Source organism: Lates calcarifer, linkage group LG14 (assembly GCF_001640805.2).
Source record: "Lates calcarifer isolate ASB-BC8 linkage group LG14, TLL_Latcal_v3, whole genome shotgun sequence".
Lineage (NCBI taxonomy): Eukaryota > Metazoa > Chordata > Actinopteri > Centropomidae > Lates > Lates calcarifer.
Genome location: NC_066846.1, coordinates 6,935,624 through 6,954,514, shown reverse-complemented (window position 1 = coordinate 6,954,514; position 18,891 = coordinate 6,935,624). Strand labels below are relative to the sequence as shown.

Below are 18,891 nucleotides of genomic sequence, written 5' to 3'. Positions count from 1 at the left end.
GGATCATGAAATTCATTATAATTCATCCTGTTGTGAACATGAATATGTGTACTAAATTTCTTGTTAATAATTGCAGCATGTGGTTAAAACATTTTATTAAAAAAATGTCAATGTTATGGTGACACTAAAGGAAATCTCAGGTTCTCAAAGTGAATAGGATACATCATTTAGGAACCATGAATGTGTATACAAAATTCTGTGCTGACACAAGTCGATGTTGAAATATTATGCTGTGTGAAAACTTTGACCTGTTGGTGACACTAAGAGAGTTCAGGGATCGTCAAACTAATTGAATTCAATATTTCACTCCATCTTATAGTCATTGAGATATTTGTCTGAACCAAAACAGTGGACATGCTGACTACTATTGCCATCAGCTACATGGCTAAAAATAACCTTACAGTTACAGCAAATCTTTCTGCTCAGTAGGGAATTCTGCTCACGTACCATTCTGAAAATTAACAAAGTCGGTCGTGTTCACGATGACATCTGTAGTCTCATTAGTGATGTCACCAAACACCACCTGTAGTTTAACCCCACCTCCCACTGTCATTGTGACGTCGTTGAGGTCACTGGTGAGGGATCTGAAGATTACTGAGAGGAAGAAAACCACAACATATTTTGGATTTGTTTTATATGCTATCTAGTAATTGAGAATGCTAAAGCAAATTCCTGGTTGTATTAGAGTAGTTGTCTAGTTTACCTTGGCCTCCCTGGTTCATATTTGAGCTGAGGCATCTGTAGACCTCATGGTAGCACTGTAAATAAAAACACCAACATTTAACACTTTCCTATCACTAAATCATACATGCCTGTGTCTTACAAACACAAGAGTTAATAGTTACCTCCTCAGAGTTAGGATAGCCTGGTTTAATGACAACATGGATGGTTGACAGAGAGCCACGGGATGTAGATAATCCAAACTGGCGGATGTTCTCAGTCAGAACTTCAATGGCTTCTCTCAGTGGGTATTTCAAAACAATTCCAGGTCCAATAACTGGAAATGCGACTGAACTCAAGCCCTTCTGTACACATAGGTCCAAACACCTCTTCAGCCCCTTTGTAAGAGCCTAGGAAACAAAAGTTAGACATTTCATAATGTCACTTGTGCATTCCTACATAACATCAGCAGAAATGACTCCATTATTCTAGATCTGTGAATAAATGATTTTGCTTGACATTCAAATATTGCATTTTCTGTCTGTGTTGACAATTACTGTTGCACTAAGTCCTGGTGTCTAAGTTCATTTCACTGGTTTTGCAACCTTGAATTTGACCTTATCCTTTGCCCTCATCCTAGTTTTTTTTCAATCCCCCAGGTATTTTACTTTACCTGCACACTCTGCCCTGTGGCTCCATCCCATGGCAGACACTCAATGAAAAAGATCTTGGAGCAGCCCAGAGATGGAGGCCCATTGACCTGCAGAACATCTCCAGGGGTGAGGGTACAATTTGCTGCCACTGAGTCAAACTTTGACTGGATTGCATTCCCTGCTTTTCTCAACAGACATGAACCCATATTAGTAGAAGTCAGCTGTTTTTTGAGCATGGGAACGACCAACACATTGACCTGTGGAAAATAATGAAAAATAATATGATTGTGAGTGTTGCATTGCTGTCTCATTGGCTTATGTAAAGTAGAATAGAATAAAAATTGTCTAACCTGCTCCTCCTCCAAACTACCAAGCTTGATCTCCAGGCTTGCTTTGTTGACCACAGTACTCCCAACAGAGTTAGAGTGCAATCTGTTGAAGGAAGATCTGGGTGTGACATGGGAATGGGGTTGCTGATGCTTCGTGATTTGGTTTTCACATCTGGGGAGTATGTACTTTGCTGTTCCCTGATAAGGACTTTACAGGAACTCTCTACCAATTCCTTGCTCACTTTACCCTCTGCCTGGAAGTACCGCTGAGCCCCAGGTCCATCTAGAACTAGTGTTTGTAACGTGAGGCTGGCAAGAGTTGAGGTTAGGGCCTGTTGGACTTCCCTGACATGACAACAGGGACCAGATATGAGCACACAGGGAGATGGAAAATGTGAAGGTTTTAATGTCACTTTTGTATTCTTCAGGCCAATCAGCTTCAAGATTTGATCAAAACTGTCAACCAGTTCAGGATGTAGTAGGTTCAGCGATTCTTGTGTCTCAACCTGGGTCATCTGGTAGTCATGCAGAACCTCTTTCAGTTTTTTCACATTTTCACTGTAGCCCACCAGTCGCACTTTGATCGCAGCAGTTCCACTGGCTCCTGGGATGAAGCTGACGTCCACTCTGAACTCTTGACAGTTTGCCTCGTTCTTTGCTTTGTTGAGGATGTCCTTCACTCTGTCCAGATCTGGAGGAACAGCTGCAGCACCCTCCAGCTTCACAGTGTCCACAATCAGGTCTCTTTTTACGGCTGCTTCAGCCTCATCCAGGGCACCAGAGGACAAACTGGACAGAACAAGGTCTGATCCCACCTCTAGGGAAACAGGATTTCTGAGACTCTGTTGGAAGCGAGTCTGATACTTGGAGATGGCACCGCTGCTTTTTATAAAGGTGATTATATATGTAGGAAGCTGAACTCTCTTTTCCAATACTTTTTTCATCAGCTCATCAACTTTTGTAGCTCCTGCCTGCACCTCCTTATCAGGTCCCTCCAGGATGATCATGCTATTGCCAATGAGGATTTTAACTTCTGAGTGTTGTGCAGACATTTCTCGTCTGAACTCTTCTTCTACCAGTTTGAACTTCTTCTCTACAACTGTCAGTTCCCTCCGGGTTGGCAGGCTCTTTTCCAGGATTGCAATCCTCTCCTTCACAGCCTCAGATTCTCCCACAACCACAGCATAACCAAGCTCTGCGTACACTTTGATATCATCAGTCTCAAAAGAGTGGTCCTGCTGTAGCATTTTGATTTGTTTTTGCTCAACCACATGATAGCAGAGGTAGCTCTCAGTAAGATTGATGAAGACCCGATCCACCTGCATCTCCCATTTCTCCGCAGCACCAAAAGCTCCTCCAGGTCCCTTCTCAATATCCCCTCTAACCACTGCTTCCTCTTCATCAAAATCTAACTCTGCTTCACAGCCAATAGAGGACAGTTGTTTCTGTAACACTTTATATGCTTTAGGGTTGTCTCTCAGGTAATATAGGAGGTAAATATCAAGCTTGAAAATCTTCTCAAGGCCTTTTGTGTTTGCCTTTGTAAATGTCTAGAGAAGAGAAGTAACAATAAACAAATTTATGAGCATATTGCGATATAAATCCAATAAGAGTTAGAATTTTGTCATTATGTCACAGCAGTCAGCACTATAAGTAAGATTTTGATTATCTAAAGTTGTCGCCACTCTGGAATCCCCTTACTAAACTGGTCTGACCAGATGTTTTGATTCACACGTTTGTGTTTACCGTAATCGTGACATCATCAGCTAAGTTTTCTTCAAGAGTGATATTAGCTCACCTGTGTAAATGATTGATCAGGGGTCTGTGTTGAATTGGTCCGGCTCACAGTCAGACGTAGTTCTCCACAAGGAAGGGAAATGTTGTGAAACTTCCTCTGCAAAACCCTTTCCTGATCTGTAGTAAACAGCAAAGTTACAACAACAGAAGCCAACACTTAAGCCAAAACTACAAAGTATATTCTACATATAACCAATTTTAACACACAGTGGTTTCTTACCTTCTTTTTCCTTGAAGCAGACTTTATAAATATTCCCTCCAATGTTTTCAATCACTCCACAGTCACCTCCCCCAGAATCTCGTCTTTTCTGAAAGTGTCTCCTGATCTTCTCCCTCTCTCTGTCTGTCAGATCCTCCTTCGCTTCAAAGAACAATGGATATTGGTATTCATCCATTTCACAGAACTTATAGGAAAACTTTCAGTGATTATGACTCCTCTGTCTGCCACCCTCCTGAGTGAGTGGTGAGTCTAAGTGCTTTGCTTTCACTTTCACTTACTGTAAATGCTGCTATCTTATGAATACTGTTTTGCAAACGGCCACACCCAATGACCTAAATAGATCACGTTTTCCTTTAAAGGGGGCATTTCCCTGTTTGTCTTGTTGTGCATGTGCCATGATCAGTAATACTGTAATGTTATGATTATGGTAACTTTGATAATAATAGTAATACTGGCATAAAGATTGATAGTATTGAGTATTGATATTGATACCAATTAGCTTTTGGTCATTTGAGACATTTTCTTTGTTGTGATTTTACACCCCAGAAAAACAAAAACAAATCCAACCCAGAGAAACACCATCTCACATAAAGTTAGGGTGTAAACATAAGATCCCACAGCATCACCACATTAGCCCACAAGATGTCACACTGAGACTAAAAACTGTACAGATGCAGTGCAGCAATATAGTAGCAGCAGTCTCCCTGCTGACACAAAAATACAACCTCATACAGCGGCAACTTTGTGTCCTCTGTGTGTGCTGTTCAGCAATTAATGAACAATTCATTATATGTCTTAATACCAAGTTTGAAGCACCCATATGGACCTTAACTCAGTGGTACTGGTCATTGATAAATGCCCTCCATGGTGCTGACAGACAAATGCAGGGCTTTATCTATTTTTCACCTTTTCTGGATATCTCTCCTCCCTTTTGACTTTGTTTGCAGAGGTAAACACAGGATTAACCTTTTCAATGTAGCTGGAACATTAAATGTATAAATAAAATCGAGACACTTCTTGATGTGTTCTTGATACAACCTGTGGAAATGTCTTCACCTCTACATGGAGATATGTAGACAATGATATAGACTGTGAAGAACTGAGCTGCAAGGAAGAGATAACAGGTGAACTTTGAAAAAAAGGGATTTTTATTAACCCAAAATGTACGAAATAATAATTTACAAAATTTTTCAAAAAGTTATGATTAAGAGGTCTACTAAACAGAGCTAGACTCAGACCATTTTGAAATAAAGTTATAACACAAAGACAAGCAAACCAACTACACAATGAAAGCAATACAGCAGGACAATTAGTTTAGTATATTAAACTAAACTATTATTAAATGATTTAGCAGGAAATCCAGAACAAACTAATGTAGTCTAAAAAAGTGCAAATGTAATTAACTGAAAATGTGCTAATGATGTGATTGTGAGTGAAAACTTCTTGTGTGAGTGTGGATATTATTATTAATATGGATATTATTCATTTATTTTTGTATATCATGATTGATAGTTATATTTTCTACCTATATATTTTAGTCGAGAGAATAAAAATGCAATCATTTCTAAAGTTGTAATTTGCTAATGCAAGTATTCCAAACATTTTGTATAAATCACACAACAACAACAACACTCAATAAATTTATATATAAATATAAATTTCTTTAGATATGTAATATGGTCTTGCAACTTTAGTTCTTCCCGCACAGTCACTTGAAGGTGATGAGGTAGTCCGGGTACGCTTGGTTATCGTGGAACACAACATACATGCCGGGGTTGTCTAATTTATCCACCACACTGTCATAGCGATTGTGAGGCTGTTGGTTGTTGTGAGGTGGAGGCATTTTCATGCCTTTGAATCCCCAAGTGTAGATGCCAGTCAGGACTTGAGCCACAAACATTAACTGAGAGCCATCAACAGCTGGTCTGGAGTAAGTGGGGTGGGCTGAGTAGTTGGCATCTACAGCAAAGTAGGATCCCTGACCATATGAAGCTGAGAACAGGAGGCAATGAAGATTGGAGATTAGATATACAGCACACTTTCCCCTTTCAAAGTTGGTTGAAGCAATAACTGCTCATTTCTGTATATAGGAACAGATTACAGATTGCACTTGAAACAACACATGTACAGAATCCTTTGTTGTAGATTGGACAAAAACATTACCATTTTTCCCAGCAAAGCTCCTGTTGAACCCAGTTTTCATGATGGAGTCACAGTTGTCCTGTGTCGTCCCGTGGTACAGAGACTTTTCACCTGCCCCTTCCTGTCCATTCTTATCAGCAATGTGCTTCTTCTGCACCTCATAGGCATGACGCAAGTGAACATTCTGCAAACGCTCGATCTAACAAGAACCACCAAAACAGGTTCAGCTGCCAAAAAGCTATGTGTAGGACACAAATCTTATAGATTTCAATTATACAGAATGCCAATATACAATTCTATAGGGTGCTTTTGAAATGTACAGACAATCAAATGTCTCTATTGGTCAAAGCCACCCACCTTTATTATAGTCTTGGCAGTGGCAGTTCGTTTGAAGGCCTCCTTAACTGTCTGGTACTCTGCAGAGGAAGGCTGCAGTTCAACCACCTTCATACCCTCCCCAGCAGCCATGTTGTCCCAATACAGGGGAAGAGTGAAGTCTGAAAAGCAGTTAGACAAAAACATAAATATCTCAGACCTTCAGAGGACTTGAGTTATGTGTATGTGTTGTTTCCAAAGACAAAGTATTCAGGTGAAATCCACACTGTCGCTGAAATACTGTATGTTGTACTGTACTGTTGCATTTGAATGTTTCCTGCTGGCAGAGAGGATGAATCTCATTTAGAACATTTGCAAGGTCTCAAAAACAGAGATCTTCAGCATGTAAATCTTTGCTTGTTACCTAACACTGAATTTGTTGCCTAAAATGCCATGTCTTGACAAGAACCATTGTCTCACCTGGAAGATTCTCAAGTCGTTTCAGCTTCGCTGTCTGTCTGTGTCTTTGGGCCTCCATTCTCTGTAGATCCACGCTCCACAGGATGCCCTTTGCATCTGCAATCCCTCCCATAACATCACAACTTTCCAGGTTGTGATTGGCTGTTCTGGGAAGTCTCTCCCAGTTGCCATTAGGTCCTAGAATGCACCAAGCCACACGGGTGTACAAATCCTCCTCCCCCCTGGCTCTTGTCTCTCTTCTCAGAGGACCGATGGTGTGAATCATGTGCATCACCTGGGTGACCCGATCTTTTAAACCAGTCACAGTTAAGCTGTCGAACTGGTCCTCATCCATGTTCAGATCCAGGCTCTCCACCAACTGCTTCACATTGTTCATGTCATCCTGGGTGAGGCCTTCAAGGTCTTCCTTTGTGAAGGTTTCTGTGGAGCACTGAATCTCATAGAGATTCCTTAGCTTTGTCATGGCATCGTCAACATTTTTCTTGCAAAGACCCAGGAACATGAAGGCTGACCGCTGCTGATTTTCAGAGCTGGTACACAGGATGCTTTGGTCTGCATTAATAGAGACTGGGGACTCCTGTTGAGGTACATGTGGCAGCTGAAGTATTGACTCTGACATCTGCATCATTTGGTGTTTAAATGCCAAGAAAACTTTAATCTTGATCAGTACAAGACGTATGTTGCTGAGACAGTAGAGGGGAGTGGATGAAGTGGCTGTTTTAATGCCTCGGAGGATGGCATGCGCGACAACATTACAGTCCAACCCACCAGCCCCTGCATAAACAAAAAATTTGGTTTTTACAACAAAAAAAGGACCACACCTCATCTTCACTTTGTCCCAACCTGTACAGGTGTGTCTTATCTCTCTCCTGTGGAAAAAATAAGGCTATGATACCTCACTGAATCCCTCTTCCCACAGGTCTGGCCTACACACATTAACTCTTTATTAATTTCCTTGTCCTCAACCCAATCATTTCATCGTTTTTATCCAAAAAACAAAACTATTTCAAAATATTTTTATTAATCTAGATAGTCTTATGTAATATTTACCAGCACAGATGGCAGGAATGGCCACAGACTTGTATCCAAAGGTTTCACAGTCTTGAATGATGCGACACACCAGCTGTTCAATGATGCCTGCATTTTTTTTCCCGCACACATGTAAAAGGGCTTCACAGGGGAATAATCCAGGTGGGGTTCTGACAACAGCTCCCTGTTTCACTTTTGCTACACAGAAAACAAGCAAACAAAGACAACAGGTGTAAGAATCTGGTGGGGAATGTTAGAATGTTTGGGGAATATGTCGTTTGTCTCCTTTTCTTACTGCTTTTTAGTATCGCCTCCACTTGGGGTCCAGCCTTAGTTAAGATGTCTTTGCACACACCATCTGTAGCATAAAGACAGATGCTAAATATACAAAAATTATTTACTTTACCATTACAGAACAGATACAGTCCTCCTGATCACAAGGACACCTTGTAACCTTGCCATACTTATTACAAATTCCTCCTGTGTCCCTACTTACTGGACTCATTTACAGTGAGCAGCCACAGTAGCTCTCACCTACCTCTCCGAAAATGAACAAAGTCAGTCGTGTTCACCACGGCATCTGTAGTCTCATTAGTGATGTCACCAAACACCACCTGTAGTTTAATCCCACCTCCCACTGTTATAGTGATGTCATCCAGGTCAGTGGTGAGAGATCTGAAGATTGCTGAGAGTAAGAAAGCCACAATATGTTTCATATTTGTTTGATATTTTATTTAAAGACTAGGAATATTACAGTACTACATCGTGTACTATAAGTTAATATAGTTTTGAGGAACTGTTAAGTATTTCCATTTTATGCACTTACCTTACCTAACAGCTGTGTATTAGTTATTTTTCAAATTATTGAATTATTAAATTGACTAGACTCACTAAATAAAATGCTGCTTACACTCTGAGATACTGATGTGCTGTGTTTGTTACTAACAGTCAAACTAGTTTACCTTGGCCTCTCTGATTCATGTTCAAGCTGAGGTGTCTGTAGACATCATGGTAGCACTGTAAACACACATGCTTGTAGTAAACACCTTTTTCAAAGCAAATCACACTTACATGAATCCTACAAATGTATAAATGGTTACAAAGGCCATATATCTTGTTCTTAAAGTTTTTTCACCTCCTCAGAGTCAGGATAGCCTGGTTTAATGACGATATGGATGGTTGACAGAGAACCAGAGGCTGCAGATAATCCAAACTGGCGAATGTTCTCAGTTAAAACTTCAATGGCTTCTCTCAGTGGGTATTTCAAGACAATCCCAGGTCCGATAACTGGAAAGGCCACCGAACTAAAGCCCTGCTGCACACACAGTTCCAAACACCTTTTCAGCCCCTTATTAAGAGCCTAGGAAACAAAAGTTAGACATTTTATTTAAAAAAATCAGAAATGATCAAATAAGTACATGAATATGAGGGTAAAATAAATGCCACAAATTGTGAAATAACCTAACAAAACTCAACTCATTTTTTAATTAAATGTTTTTTATAATTCACATTTTATAACAGTTTTATTGTGTGATTATTTTATATGACTTTTATGTCATGATGTCTTTTCTCATGACAGTGGAGTTGTCACCAATAACCTTTAAAACCAATCACATGGCCCCGGATACCTACCTACTAGTCCTCAGAGAAAGACTGTGTTTGTGTGTGTTACTGTCCTACACATTTATAAATCGACCAAGTATCTCACTTTACCTCCACACTCTTCCCTCTGACTCCATCCCACGGCAGACATTCAATGAAGAAGATCTTGGAGCAGCCTAAAGATGGAGGCCCATCGATCTGCAGAACATCACCGGGGTGGGGAGGACACTTTGATGCCATCAGGGCAAAGTGTACCTTGATTCTGTTCCCTGCTTTACTCAATAGGCATTGCCCAATTTTGGTAAAAGTTAGCTGCCTTTTGATCATGGGGACCACCAGCACATTCACCTGTGGAAATAAGGTAAGGATGTGAAAAGGGACTATATTATTAAATGATTTAAAGTAGAAAAGAATAACATAGTACAGAAATTCTCTAACCTGCTCATCCTCCAAACTGCCAAGCTTAATCTCCAGGCTTGTTTTGTTGACTGCAGTGCTCCCGACAGGGTTGCCGCACCATCTGGTAAAGGAAGGTCTAGGTTTGATGCTGGAGATGGGACTGCTGACACTTGGTGATTTAATCTTGACATCTGGGGAGTATGCATCTTGCTGTTCCCTGATAAGGACATTATAGGAACTCTCTACCAGTTCTTTGCTCACTTTACCCTCTGTCTGAAAGTACCGCTGAACCCCAGGTCCATCTAGAACTAGTGTTTGTGACGTGAGGCTGGCAAGAGCTGAGGTTAGGGCCTGTTGGACCACCCGGACATGACAACAGGGACCAGATATGAGCACACAAGGATAAGGAAAATGAAAGGCTCTTAAAGTCACCCTGTTCTGGTTCATCTTAAGAAGGCTCCAGATTTCATCAAAACAGTCAACCATTTCAGGATGTGGTAGGTTCAGTACTTCTTGTATCTCAGCATGGATTCATCTGGTAGTCATGCAGAACCTCTTTCAGCTTGTTCACATTTTCAGTGTAGCCCACCAGTCGCACTTTGGTCACAGCAGTTCCACTGGCTCCTGGGATGAAGCTGACGTTCACTCTGAAGTCTTGACAGTTTGCCGTGTTCTTAGCTTTGATGAGGATTTCCATCACTCTGTCCAGATCTGGAGGTACAGCTGCAGGGCCCTCCAGCTTCACAATTTCCACACTCAAGTCTCTTTTCACTATTGCCCAAGCCTCATCCAGGGCATCAGAGAACAAACTGGACAGGACCAAGTCTGATCCCACCACAAGGGAGACAGGATTTCTGAGACTCCGCTGGAAGTGAGCCTGGTATTTAGAGATGGCACTGCTGGATCTTATGAAGGACAGCAAATCTGTAGGAAGCTTAACTCTCTTCTCCAGTACCTTTTTCACCAGCCCATCAGGTTTTTTAGCTCCTGACTGCACCTGAGCGGGTGTAGGGTTGTGAAGAAATCCAGTTTGGATCATGGTCAGACGTAGCTCCGCACAAGGAAAAGAGATGGTGTGAAATCTTCTCTGCAGTACTCTTTAAAGGTCTGTGAAGAATAAAAACAATCCAAACAAATGCAACATTTAAACTAAAACCAACAGCAATGTTTGCCATGCAAGTGGTGTGCCTCCAGGGATGACAGTGATGGCACCAAAGACACTTTCAATCATATGTAGGAAAAGTGCAGTTTCAAATAATTCTATGGTTAATCCTTACTGTATATGGCTAAAGAGAAGGAGAAGTGTTTTTACCCTTAAAAAGGGGTTCACACTTCTAAAAAAGTTAAGAACTGCTGGCTGGTGCACACAATCTGTCAACTGGTGTTTCTTTAACTTTTTATCTGGCGCCACCATGTGGTTAAATTTTCAATTGTCCTACTAAGGCCAAGTACTGGCAAAACTAATAACATTCCCAACAATATACATGCTTAGTATCCACATGTCACTGTGAGCATGATCAAATTTGGGTCAGTTCCATTCAGTTTTATTTACATAGTGTCAGGTCACAACATAAATTATCTCAAGGCACTTGAGGCAACTGTGTAGAGGAAAAACCCTTTTAACAGGAAGAAACCGCTGGCAGAACCAGACTCAAGGTGGGACTCAAAGCCATCTGCCTTGACTGGTTGGGAAAGAGGGAGTGGGGGGAGGCAGAGATAAGAGAGAGAGGAGAAAAAGGGGTCAGTGTGGAAAGAGGGGGAGAGAGGAAAGAGAGACCAGGAACAGCTGCAGACATCTAGGTGTACAGATAATGATAATAATAGTAATGATAATAATAATAACAATAGCAGTAAATGCAGGACCAAACAACACTATTATTATTATTATTATTATTATTATTATTATTATTATCACTACTACTACTGCTACAACAACAATAGCAATAATAATATTTCCTTACCTTCTTATTTGAGACAGATTTTATAAACAATGCTTTCAGCCTTTTCAATCATCCCACGATCACCTCCGTCTGACCTTCTGCTTCTTTGTGCTTCTCATTCACCTCAAAGAACAGTTGATGTTGTTGGTCATCCATTTTACAGACAAGTCTGATCTAATAGGAAAACTTTTAAACAGTATAACACTCCTTTGTGTGTCAGCTTCCTGAATAAACGCTGCTCTTGAAAGTACCTTTATTATATTTCACTTTCAGTAAGTCCTCTTCTTTCATATTTGGAAATGGACACACCCACAAATAGTTATCTTTGGTTTTTCCCTGTGCATTACCCTGTTTGTCTTGTTGTGCAAGTACTATAGTCAATAACGCTGTAAAATTATGTTGATACTGATGATTATGTTTTAATGAGATTGTTAGAGCCATTTTGGCTTTTATAATTTCCCGTTTCAGTTATTTCAATGTTTGGCGCCACCTAGTGGTGTCTAGTTTGATAACAGCCTAAACTAAGCGCACAGCATCACGTGACTTACGTCTCAAAAAACCTCTTGATTAGACCAGGTGTGCTGAGGTGGGAGCTATCGAAGACGCCACGGAGAAACGGTTAAACCAGCTTTTTAGTTTGGATTAGTCTAAGATTAGTTTGGCCTCATGGATTTGATTTATTTAAGTGGTCTGTTTATTTTCGAAGCACGCTGGTTTGGGAGTTTTAATTTCTTTATATGACAACACAGTCAATCAAAGCGCCCAAAGCAAGAACTTAACACCCTTTCAAACCCGTGGAACTTCAGACTGTGAGTAACTATTTCGGCTGTTTCCCGGAACTTGATATCTATAGAAGCCTCAGACGTGTTGTTGATACAGGTATCAACATTGATACAGGTATCAACAACACAAGGATAATTACTCCACTAGATGTCATACTCAGACTAGACTTTAAACTGTACAGAGGCAGCACCATAGTAAAATAGCAGCCATCTCCCTGCTGATACAAAAAATATAACCACATACAAACTACTGAATATTAGTAGACCTGTGTTTTATATTTGCTCTGTTTTGTGTGGTATTATTGTGTTTTGCTTTCATATGTTCACGGCTTTGCTCAAGAACCTCTGTTGTTTATTCTGTAGTAGTCCAAACGTAGGCCTAGCTAAGTGGCTAACAGTTAGCTAGGCCTAACTATAGATTTACACTTATTTGCTTAGCAAGTATCTTCAGTATTTATGGCAATGAAAGATATAGTTGCAGTCTTTAGAACAGAGATGCAATCATCCTTGAAATTGTAATTTGGCCATTCAAGAGGCTTTTCAAAAATATTTTTTATTATATCAAACACTTAGACTTGAAAGGACAGTTACAGCTTTTATTATTTAATATCAAAAAATACAAGATTCAAGTCTACTAACAGTGTTGCTTCAGGTTATGGGTTTTTGCTTGCTTGTTTGTTTTTGTTTTTAAGTGTGACACAGTAAATTTTGGGAAAATCTATGAGCAATTTCCTTAGGGAAAGTATTTGGGGAAAACATGAGAAATGCTTTTTCCTTTCACCTGCAATTCATGATTCATGATAAAACTTAACCTAAAAGAGGCTAAAAAGCTCTTTAGAGCTACAGAGTTGGTGTGTGTGTGTGGTGTGTGTGCTTATAATCACACTCAAGGTTTGATGTTTCTACTTCAGTAAAATACTCTACCTACCTCTTTATATACATATAAACCTTATTCATAGTGACAGCATCCTTAATTCAACAACTTTAATTACTGCTTTGTCGATTATTATTTTTTTTTTTTTTTTTTTTTTATTTTATTTTGCTTGGTATAAAACTATACCAACAAATTCATTAGACATAAGTAATCACTGAAGAGAAGTAGTCATTCCCTCTCACTAAAGTTTGATACTGTAATTTCTTGTAATCTAAGTTTAACATTGATTTTCACACAAGTGATCTTGTAAAAAAAACTTGAGAGATTACACTTAATGTGTTCAAGCAACTTAATCAAATTAAGTTTCAGCAGAAATGGTATTCTGAGGTCCTAAACCTATAGCTAGACACATTGCAGATTTACTTATATATCTGATATTGTTTATGCATCCATTTATCTGTCTCTCTAATCTTAACTGAAGTTGTATTTTGATACAGTGCAAGTATATAACATATATAACCATAACAACAGACACTACCGAAAATTCAACTGTCTAAAACTCAAATTACAGTCAGCTTTTTTAGTATTTACTCCCTGTACTTAAGTCTTCATGGCACAGATGTGTGAATACTCTGCATCATTTGGTTGACGCCATCTTTTAACCCTCTCACTGTCCACCTGCCTTGGTTAGATAGGTCCTCCTCCACATACAGGCCCAAGATCTCCATCAGTTGCTTAAGACTGTTAATGTTGTCCTGGGTGAAGCCTGCAAGATCCTCCTTTTTTAAGGTTTGTGTGCAGCACTGATCCTGATATAGATCCTTCAGCTTTGCCATGGCTTTGTCGACATCATTTCTGCAAAGGCCCACAATCAGAAAGCGGCACTGCTGAATTGTTGAGGTGGTACGGAGGACACTTAGGTCTACGTTCATAACCACTGGAAGAGGATGTTGTATAACACGAGTGACCTGGGGCACTGACGCTGCAAAATGAATGAAACAGTGATGATAATTGAAGATTTCCTTGAAAACAACAATTGGATTCTCATAAACAGCCAGGAGAAAGAAAGAGTCCACTTCCACTTACCTGTATTGATCACAGCATGGGGAAACATGTGTATTGCTTGCTTTTTAAATGACAGGAACACATCAATCTTGATCAGGACGAGGCGGATTTCAGTGAGACACTGGATGGGACTGGATGACGTGGTAGTGTTGGCCCCTCTAAGAATGGCATGTGCTACTTGAACGGGATCCAAACCACCAGTTCCTGGATAATCATTCCAATAATCAAAATTGCATAAATAAGTGCCATGGTCTTTGCTGGGGAATTGGCATTTCGATTTTTTTATTTATTTATTTATTTTTGAGTATGTAGACTTTTACCAGCACAGATGGCAGGAATGGCCACAGACTTGTATCCAGAAGATTCACAAAGTTGAATAATGCGACACACCAGTTGTTCGATGATGCCTGTGTCCTTTTCACCGCACACATGTAAGATGGCTTTACAAGGGAATGATCCGGGCTGGGTTTCAAAAACCTCTCCTCTGTTCACTTTTGCTACACACACACAACAAAGACAACATGAGTAGGATACTGTTGATGTAGTGTTGTTTGGAAATGTCTATCTCAACCTCTTTTTCTCTTACCGTTTTTCAGTTGAGCCTCCACTTGGGGGCCAGCCACAGTTAAGATGTCTTTGCACACACCATCTGTAGATTGACAGTGATATTAAACTTTATTTATATAGTTCTTTTCATAAAGAGTTCCTTTTAAAATGTGGATTTTTAAAAGCGATTAAGAGGAAGATACAACTTTTTGGCTCTCACATACCGTTCTGAATGTTAACGAAGTCGGTCGTGTTCACGATCGCATCTGTAGTCTCATTAGTGATGTCACCAAACACCAGTTGTAGTTTAACCCCACCTCCCAGTGTTATGGTGACGTCATCAAGGTCACTGGTGAGGGGCTTGAAGATTGCTGAGAGGAAGAGGACCACAACAATTAAAAAATACTCTGCAAATATCTGCCTATATTTACCAGTTAATCACAATAGTCAGATCAGCTTCTCAGTGTACCTTGGCTTCCCTGGTTCATGTTCAAACTGAGATGTCTGTAGATATCATGGTAACTCTGTAAATACACATGCTTGCATTAAACGCCATCTTGTAGTACATGTATTGACAAATCATGCACATATACATCTCACAGAGAAGGAAATAGTTACAACAACTGCTCAAATATTGGAATTAAACCATTAAAATAAAATAAATGTCTGTTACCTCTTCAGAGTCAGGGTAGCCTGGTTTAATGACAACATGGATGGTGGAGAGAGAACCAGAGGATGCAGATAATCCAAACTGGTGAATGTTTTCAGTTAGAACTTCAATGGCTTCTCTCAAAGGGTATTTTAAAGCCACTCCAGGTCCGATGACTGGCAAGGCAACTGAGGACCAGCCCTGCTGTACACACAGGTCCAAGCACCTTTTCAGCCCATTCCTAAGAGCCTAGGAAAGAAAAGTCAGACATTAATCAGGATCTTCTTTTGAGCAAGATTCTTCTCTTGTATATTTTATTATTCCTGCCACAATAAGGAAAGATAATGAGGGAATTTTGGGTAAAAGACTGGCAGACTTTGATATGTCAAAGTCATACTGATGAATGCTCATGTTTGCTTCATCTAAACTATAGATGATACTATGCTCAATTCTCTTGCCTCCTCAGCAAACTACTGAATTCACCATATATCTCATTTTACCTGCTTGCTCTTCCCCCTGACCCCATCCCATGGCAGGCATTCAATGAAGAAGATCTTGGAGCAGCCCAGAGATGGAGGTGCATCAACTTGCATAACACAATCACTGGAGAGGCTCCACTTCTTTGCCATCTGGTCAAAGTTTTTTTCCATTGCACTCCCCACCTCTTTCAGACATTTACCAATTTTAGTAGACGTAAGCTTTTTGTTGATCATGGGGGCCACCAGCACATTCACCTGCGGAAATGATGTGAGATAATGTTAAGAAGTGGTGCATTGTTGCTTGATTAAAAGTTGAATAGAGTAGACATTTTCTTACCTGCTCATCCACCAAATTGCCAAGCTTGATCTTCAGGATTGTTTGTTTGACTGAGACTGTTGTTGTATTTGTTGTGCTGCATGTTGTGCTGCTTGTTGTGCTGCTTGTAGTGTTGTGTTGCCATCTGGTGGACATGCCGAGGCTGGGGATGCTGCTGTATTGTGGTTCTGTGTACAAATTTGAGACTGTTTCCGTACTCTGAGAATGTTGCTGTTCCATGATGAGGACCTGCAAGGATTGTTCTACCTCTTCTTTGCTTTCTTTACCTTTTCTCTGGAAGTACCATTGCACTCCTGGTCCATCTAGGACCAGCATCTCTAATGTCAAACTGGCTAGAGTTGCGTTTAAGTCTGTCTGAACTTCCTTGACCAGGCAGCGGGGCCCAGATACAAGCACACAAGGATATGGGAAAGGTGAAGTTTTTATTGTCACTTTAGTCTGCTTCATCCCGATCAGGTCTATGATTTTATCAAAACAGTCAACCAGTTCAGGATGTGGTAGGTTCAGCACTTCTTGTGTCCCAACCTGGTTCATCTGGTAGTCATGCAGAACTTCTTTCAGCTTGTTCACATTTTCAGTGTAGCCTACCAGTCGTACTTTCGTCGCAGCGGTTCCACTGGCTCCTGGGATGAAGCTGACATCCACTCTGAAGTCTTGACAGTTTGCCTCGTTCTTTGCTTTGTTGAGGATGTCCTTCACTCTATCCAGATCTGGTGGAACAGCTGCAGCTCCCTGCAGCTGCACAGTGTCCACACTTAGATCTCTCTCCACTGCTGCCGAGGCCTCATCCAGGGCACCAGAAGACAAACTGGACAGAACAAAGTCTGATTCCGCCTCTAGGGAAACAGGATTTCTGAGGCTCTGTTGGAAGCGATTCTGGTACTTGGAGATGGTACCACTAGTTTTTATGAAGGACATTAAATCTTCAGGGAGCTTAACTCTTTTCTTCAATACCTTTTTCATCAGCTCATCAACTTTTGTAACTCCTGACTGAACCTTCTTATCAGGTCCCTCCAGGATGATGATGTTATTACCTATGTGGATTTTAACTTCTGGGTATTGTGCAGACATTTCTCGTCTGAACTCTTCTTCTACCAGTTTGAGGTTCTTCTCCACAACTGGCAGTTCCTTCCGGGTTGGCAGGCTCTTTTCCAGGATTGCAATCCTCTCCTTCACAGCGTCAGCTGCTCCAACAATCACAGAATAACCAATCTCTGCGTACACTTTGATATCATCAGTCTCAAAAGATTGGTCCTGCTGTAGCATTTTGATTTGTTTTCGCTCAACCACATGATGGCAGAGGTAGCTCTCATTAAGATTGGTGAAGACCTGATCCACCTGGCATCTCCCATTTCTCTCCAGCACCACAAGCCCCTCCAGGTCCCTTCTCAATATCCCCTCTAATCACTGCTTCCTCTTCATCAAAATGTAATTCCAGTGTGCAGCCAATAGAAGAGAGTTGTTTCTGTAACACTTTACATGCTTTAGGGTTGTCTCGTAGGTAATACAGGAGGTAAATGTCTAGCTTGAAAGTCTTCTCAAGCCCTTTTGTGTTTGCCTTTGTGGATGTCTAAAAAAAAGAAAAAGGGAAAAAAAGGAGAACATTTATAATGATCATAGTTATATACTGGTATTCTAACTAGAATCAAAAGGTGGCAATGCAGCATTTCAAAGTTTTAAAAGTTTCCACTTGGAAATTCCTAAGAACTGGTCTGGCCAGACTTTCATTTGACTCTGACCTTTTATGAGTTTCTCTTTCATGTTGTTATGCAAATGTTGTTATTACGTCAATTAGCCCAAGGTTTCTAAAGCTCAGTGTTATAGTGGTAACACCTGATGTTCTATGTGGTGTCCTGGACACCTGTGGCTTTTAAAAAAACGTACATAATATCGTTTTATGTGATCCCAGTTAAGTGTATAGACACACACCCACTCATAGGAAAAAAGAAACCTTTTGATCTTGCAAATATTTTTATGCACATACAGCACTGGGGTCTGTGGAACCCATAAGAATGAGTAAGTAAAAACAGTGTCAACAAAACACAAGGGTTAACTCACCTGTGAAGTGGCAGGTGTCTGATCAGTGGATTTGGGATTGTGAGATTTGGATAGGGTCACAGTCAGATGCAGCTCTCGACAAGGAAGAGAGATGATGTGTTCTTTTTTTTGCAAAACTCTCTCCTGGACTAGAAGTACATCAGCAAAAACAAAGTGCAACTGTAGCAGGCATGTATGTTTCTGTGAAAGTTGCAAATTAAAATCATTTGGATGTATCGGGATTTCTTACCTTTTTTTTCCTTGAAACAGATTTGATAAGTGTTGTCTCCAACCTTTTTTATCATTCCGCAGTCACCCCCATCAGAATTTCTTTGTTTCTGAAAGTATCTCCAGATGATTTTCATCTCTTTGTCTGTAAGCTCTTTTGCTTCAAAGAGTAATGGGTGTCGATATTCATCCATGGTGCCTTAAATTACTTGAAATACTTGAAAAACTTGAAAGAAAAGTGAGAACCTCTAGTATGCCAGCTGTGTGGCAACCTGCTATTGAGCTTTCAATTTAGTTTCAATTTCAAGTGTTTCATTCACTTCCTCAT

General features: G+C 40.3%; 1 protein-coding gene across 3 annotated transcripts in view; it reads right to left on the bottom strand.

Moving 5' to 3' along the window:
- The window catches only part of LOC108903094 (protein mono-ADP-ribosyltransferase PARP14), a 23,723-nt gene extending 4,832 nt beyond the window's left edge, over positions 1-18,891 (bottom strand). Inside the window, exons 1-9 of one of the 3 annotated variants that reach the window (XM_051075475.1) lie at positions 18,586-18,891; positions 18,357-18,484; positions 16,299-17,868; positions 15,983-16,216; positions 15,507-15,731; positions 15,303-15,357; positions 15,058-15,204; positions 14,874-14,936; positions 14,608-14,784 (exon numbers count right to left, since the gene is read on the bottom strand). In XM_051075475.1, coding sequence (XP_050931432.1) covers positions 14,608-14,784; positions 14,874-14,936; positions 15,058-15,204; positions 15,303-15,357; positions 15,507-15,731; positions 15,983-16,216; positions 16,299-17,564 — 2,167 coding nt within the window. In that variant the 5' untranslated portion in view covers positions 17,565-17,868; positions 18,357-18,484; positions 18,586-18,891. Of the gene's footprint in view, positions 1-447; positions 595-703; positions 759-845; positions 1,071-1,333; positions 1,571-1,663; positions 1,807-7,646; positions 7,824-7,920; positions 7,984-8,163; positions 8,311-8,587; positions 8,643-8,760; positions 8,986-9,338; positions 9,576-9,665; positions 10,734-11,587; positions 11,759-14,607; positions 14,785-14,873; positions 14,937-15,057; positions 15,205-15,302; positions 15,358-15,506; positions 15,732-15,982; positions 16,217-16,298; positions 17,869-18,356; positions 18,485-18,585 lie in introns of those variants that run through there. The other 2 variants (XM_051075476.1, XM_018705143.2) reach the window with 2 other exon arrangements.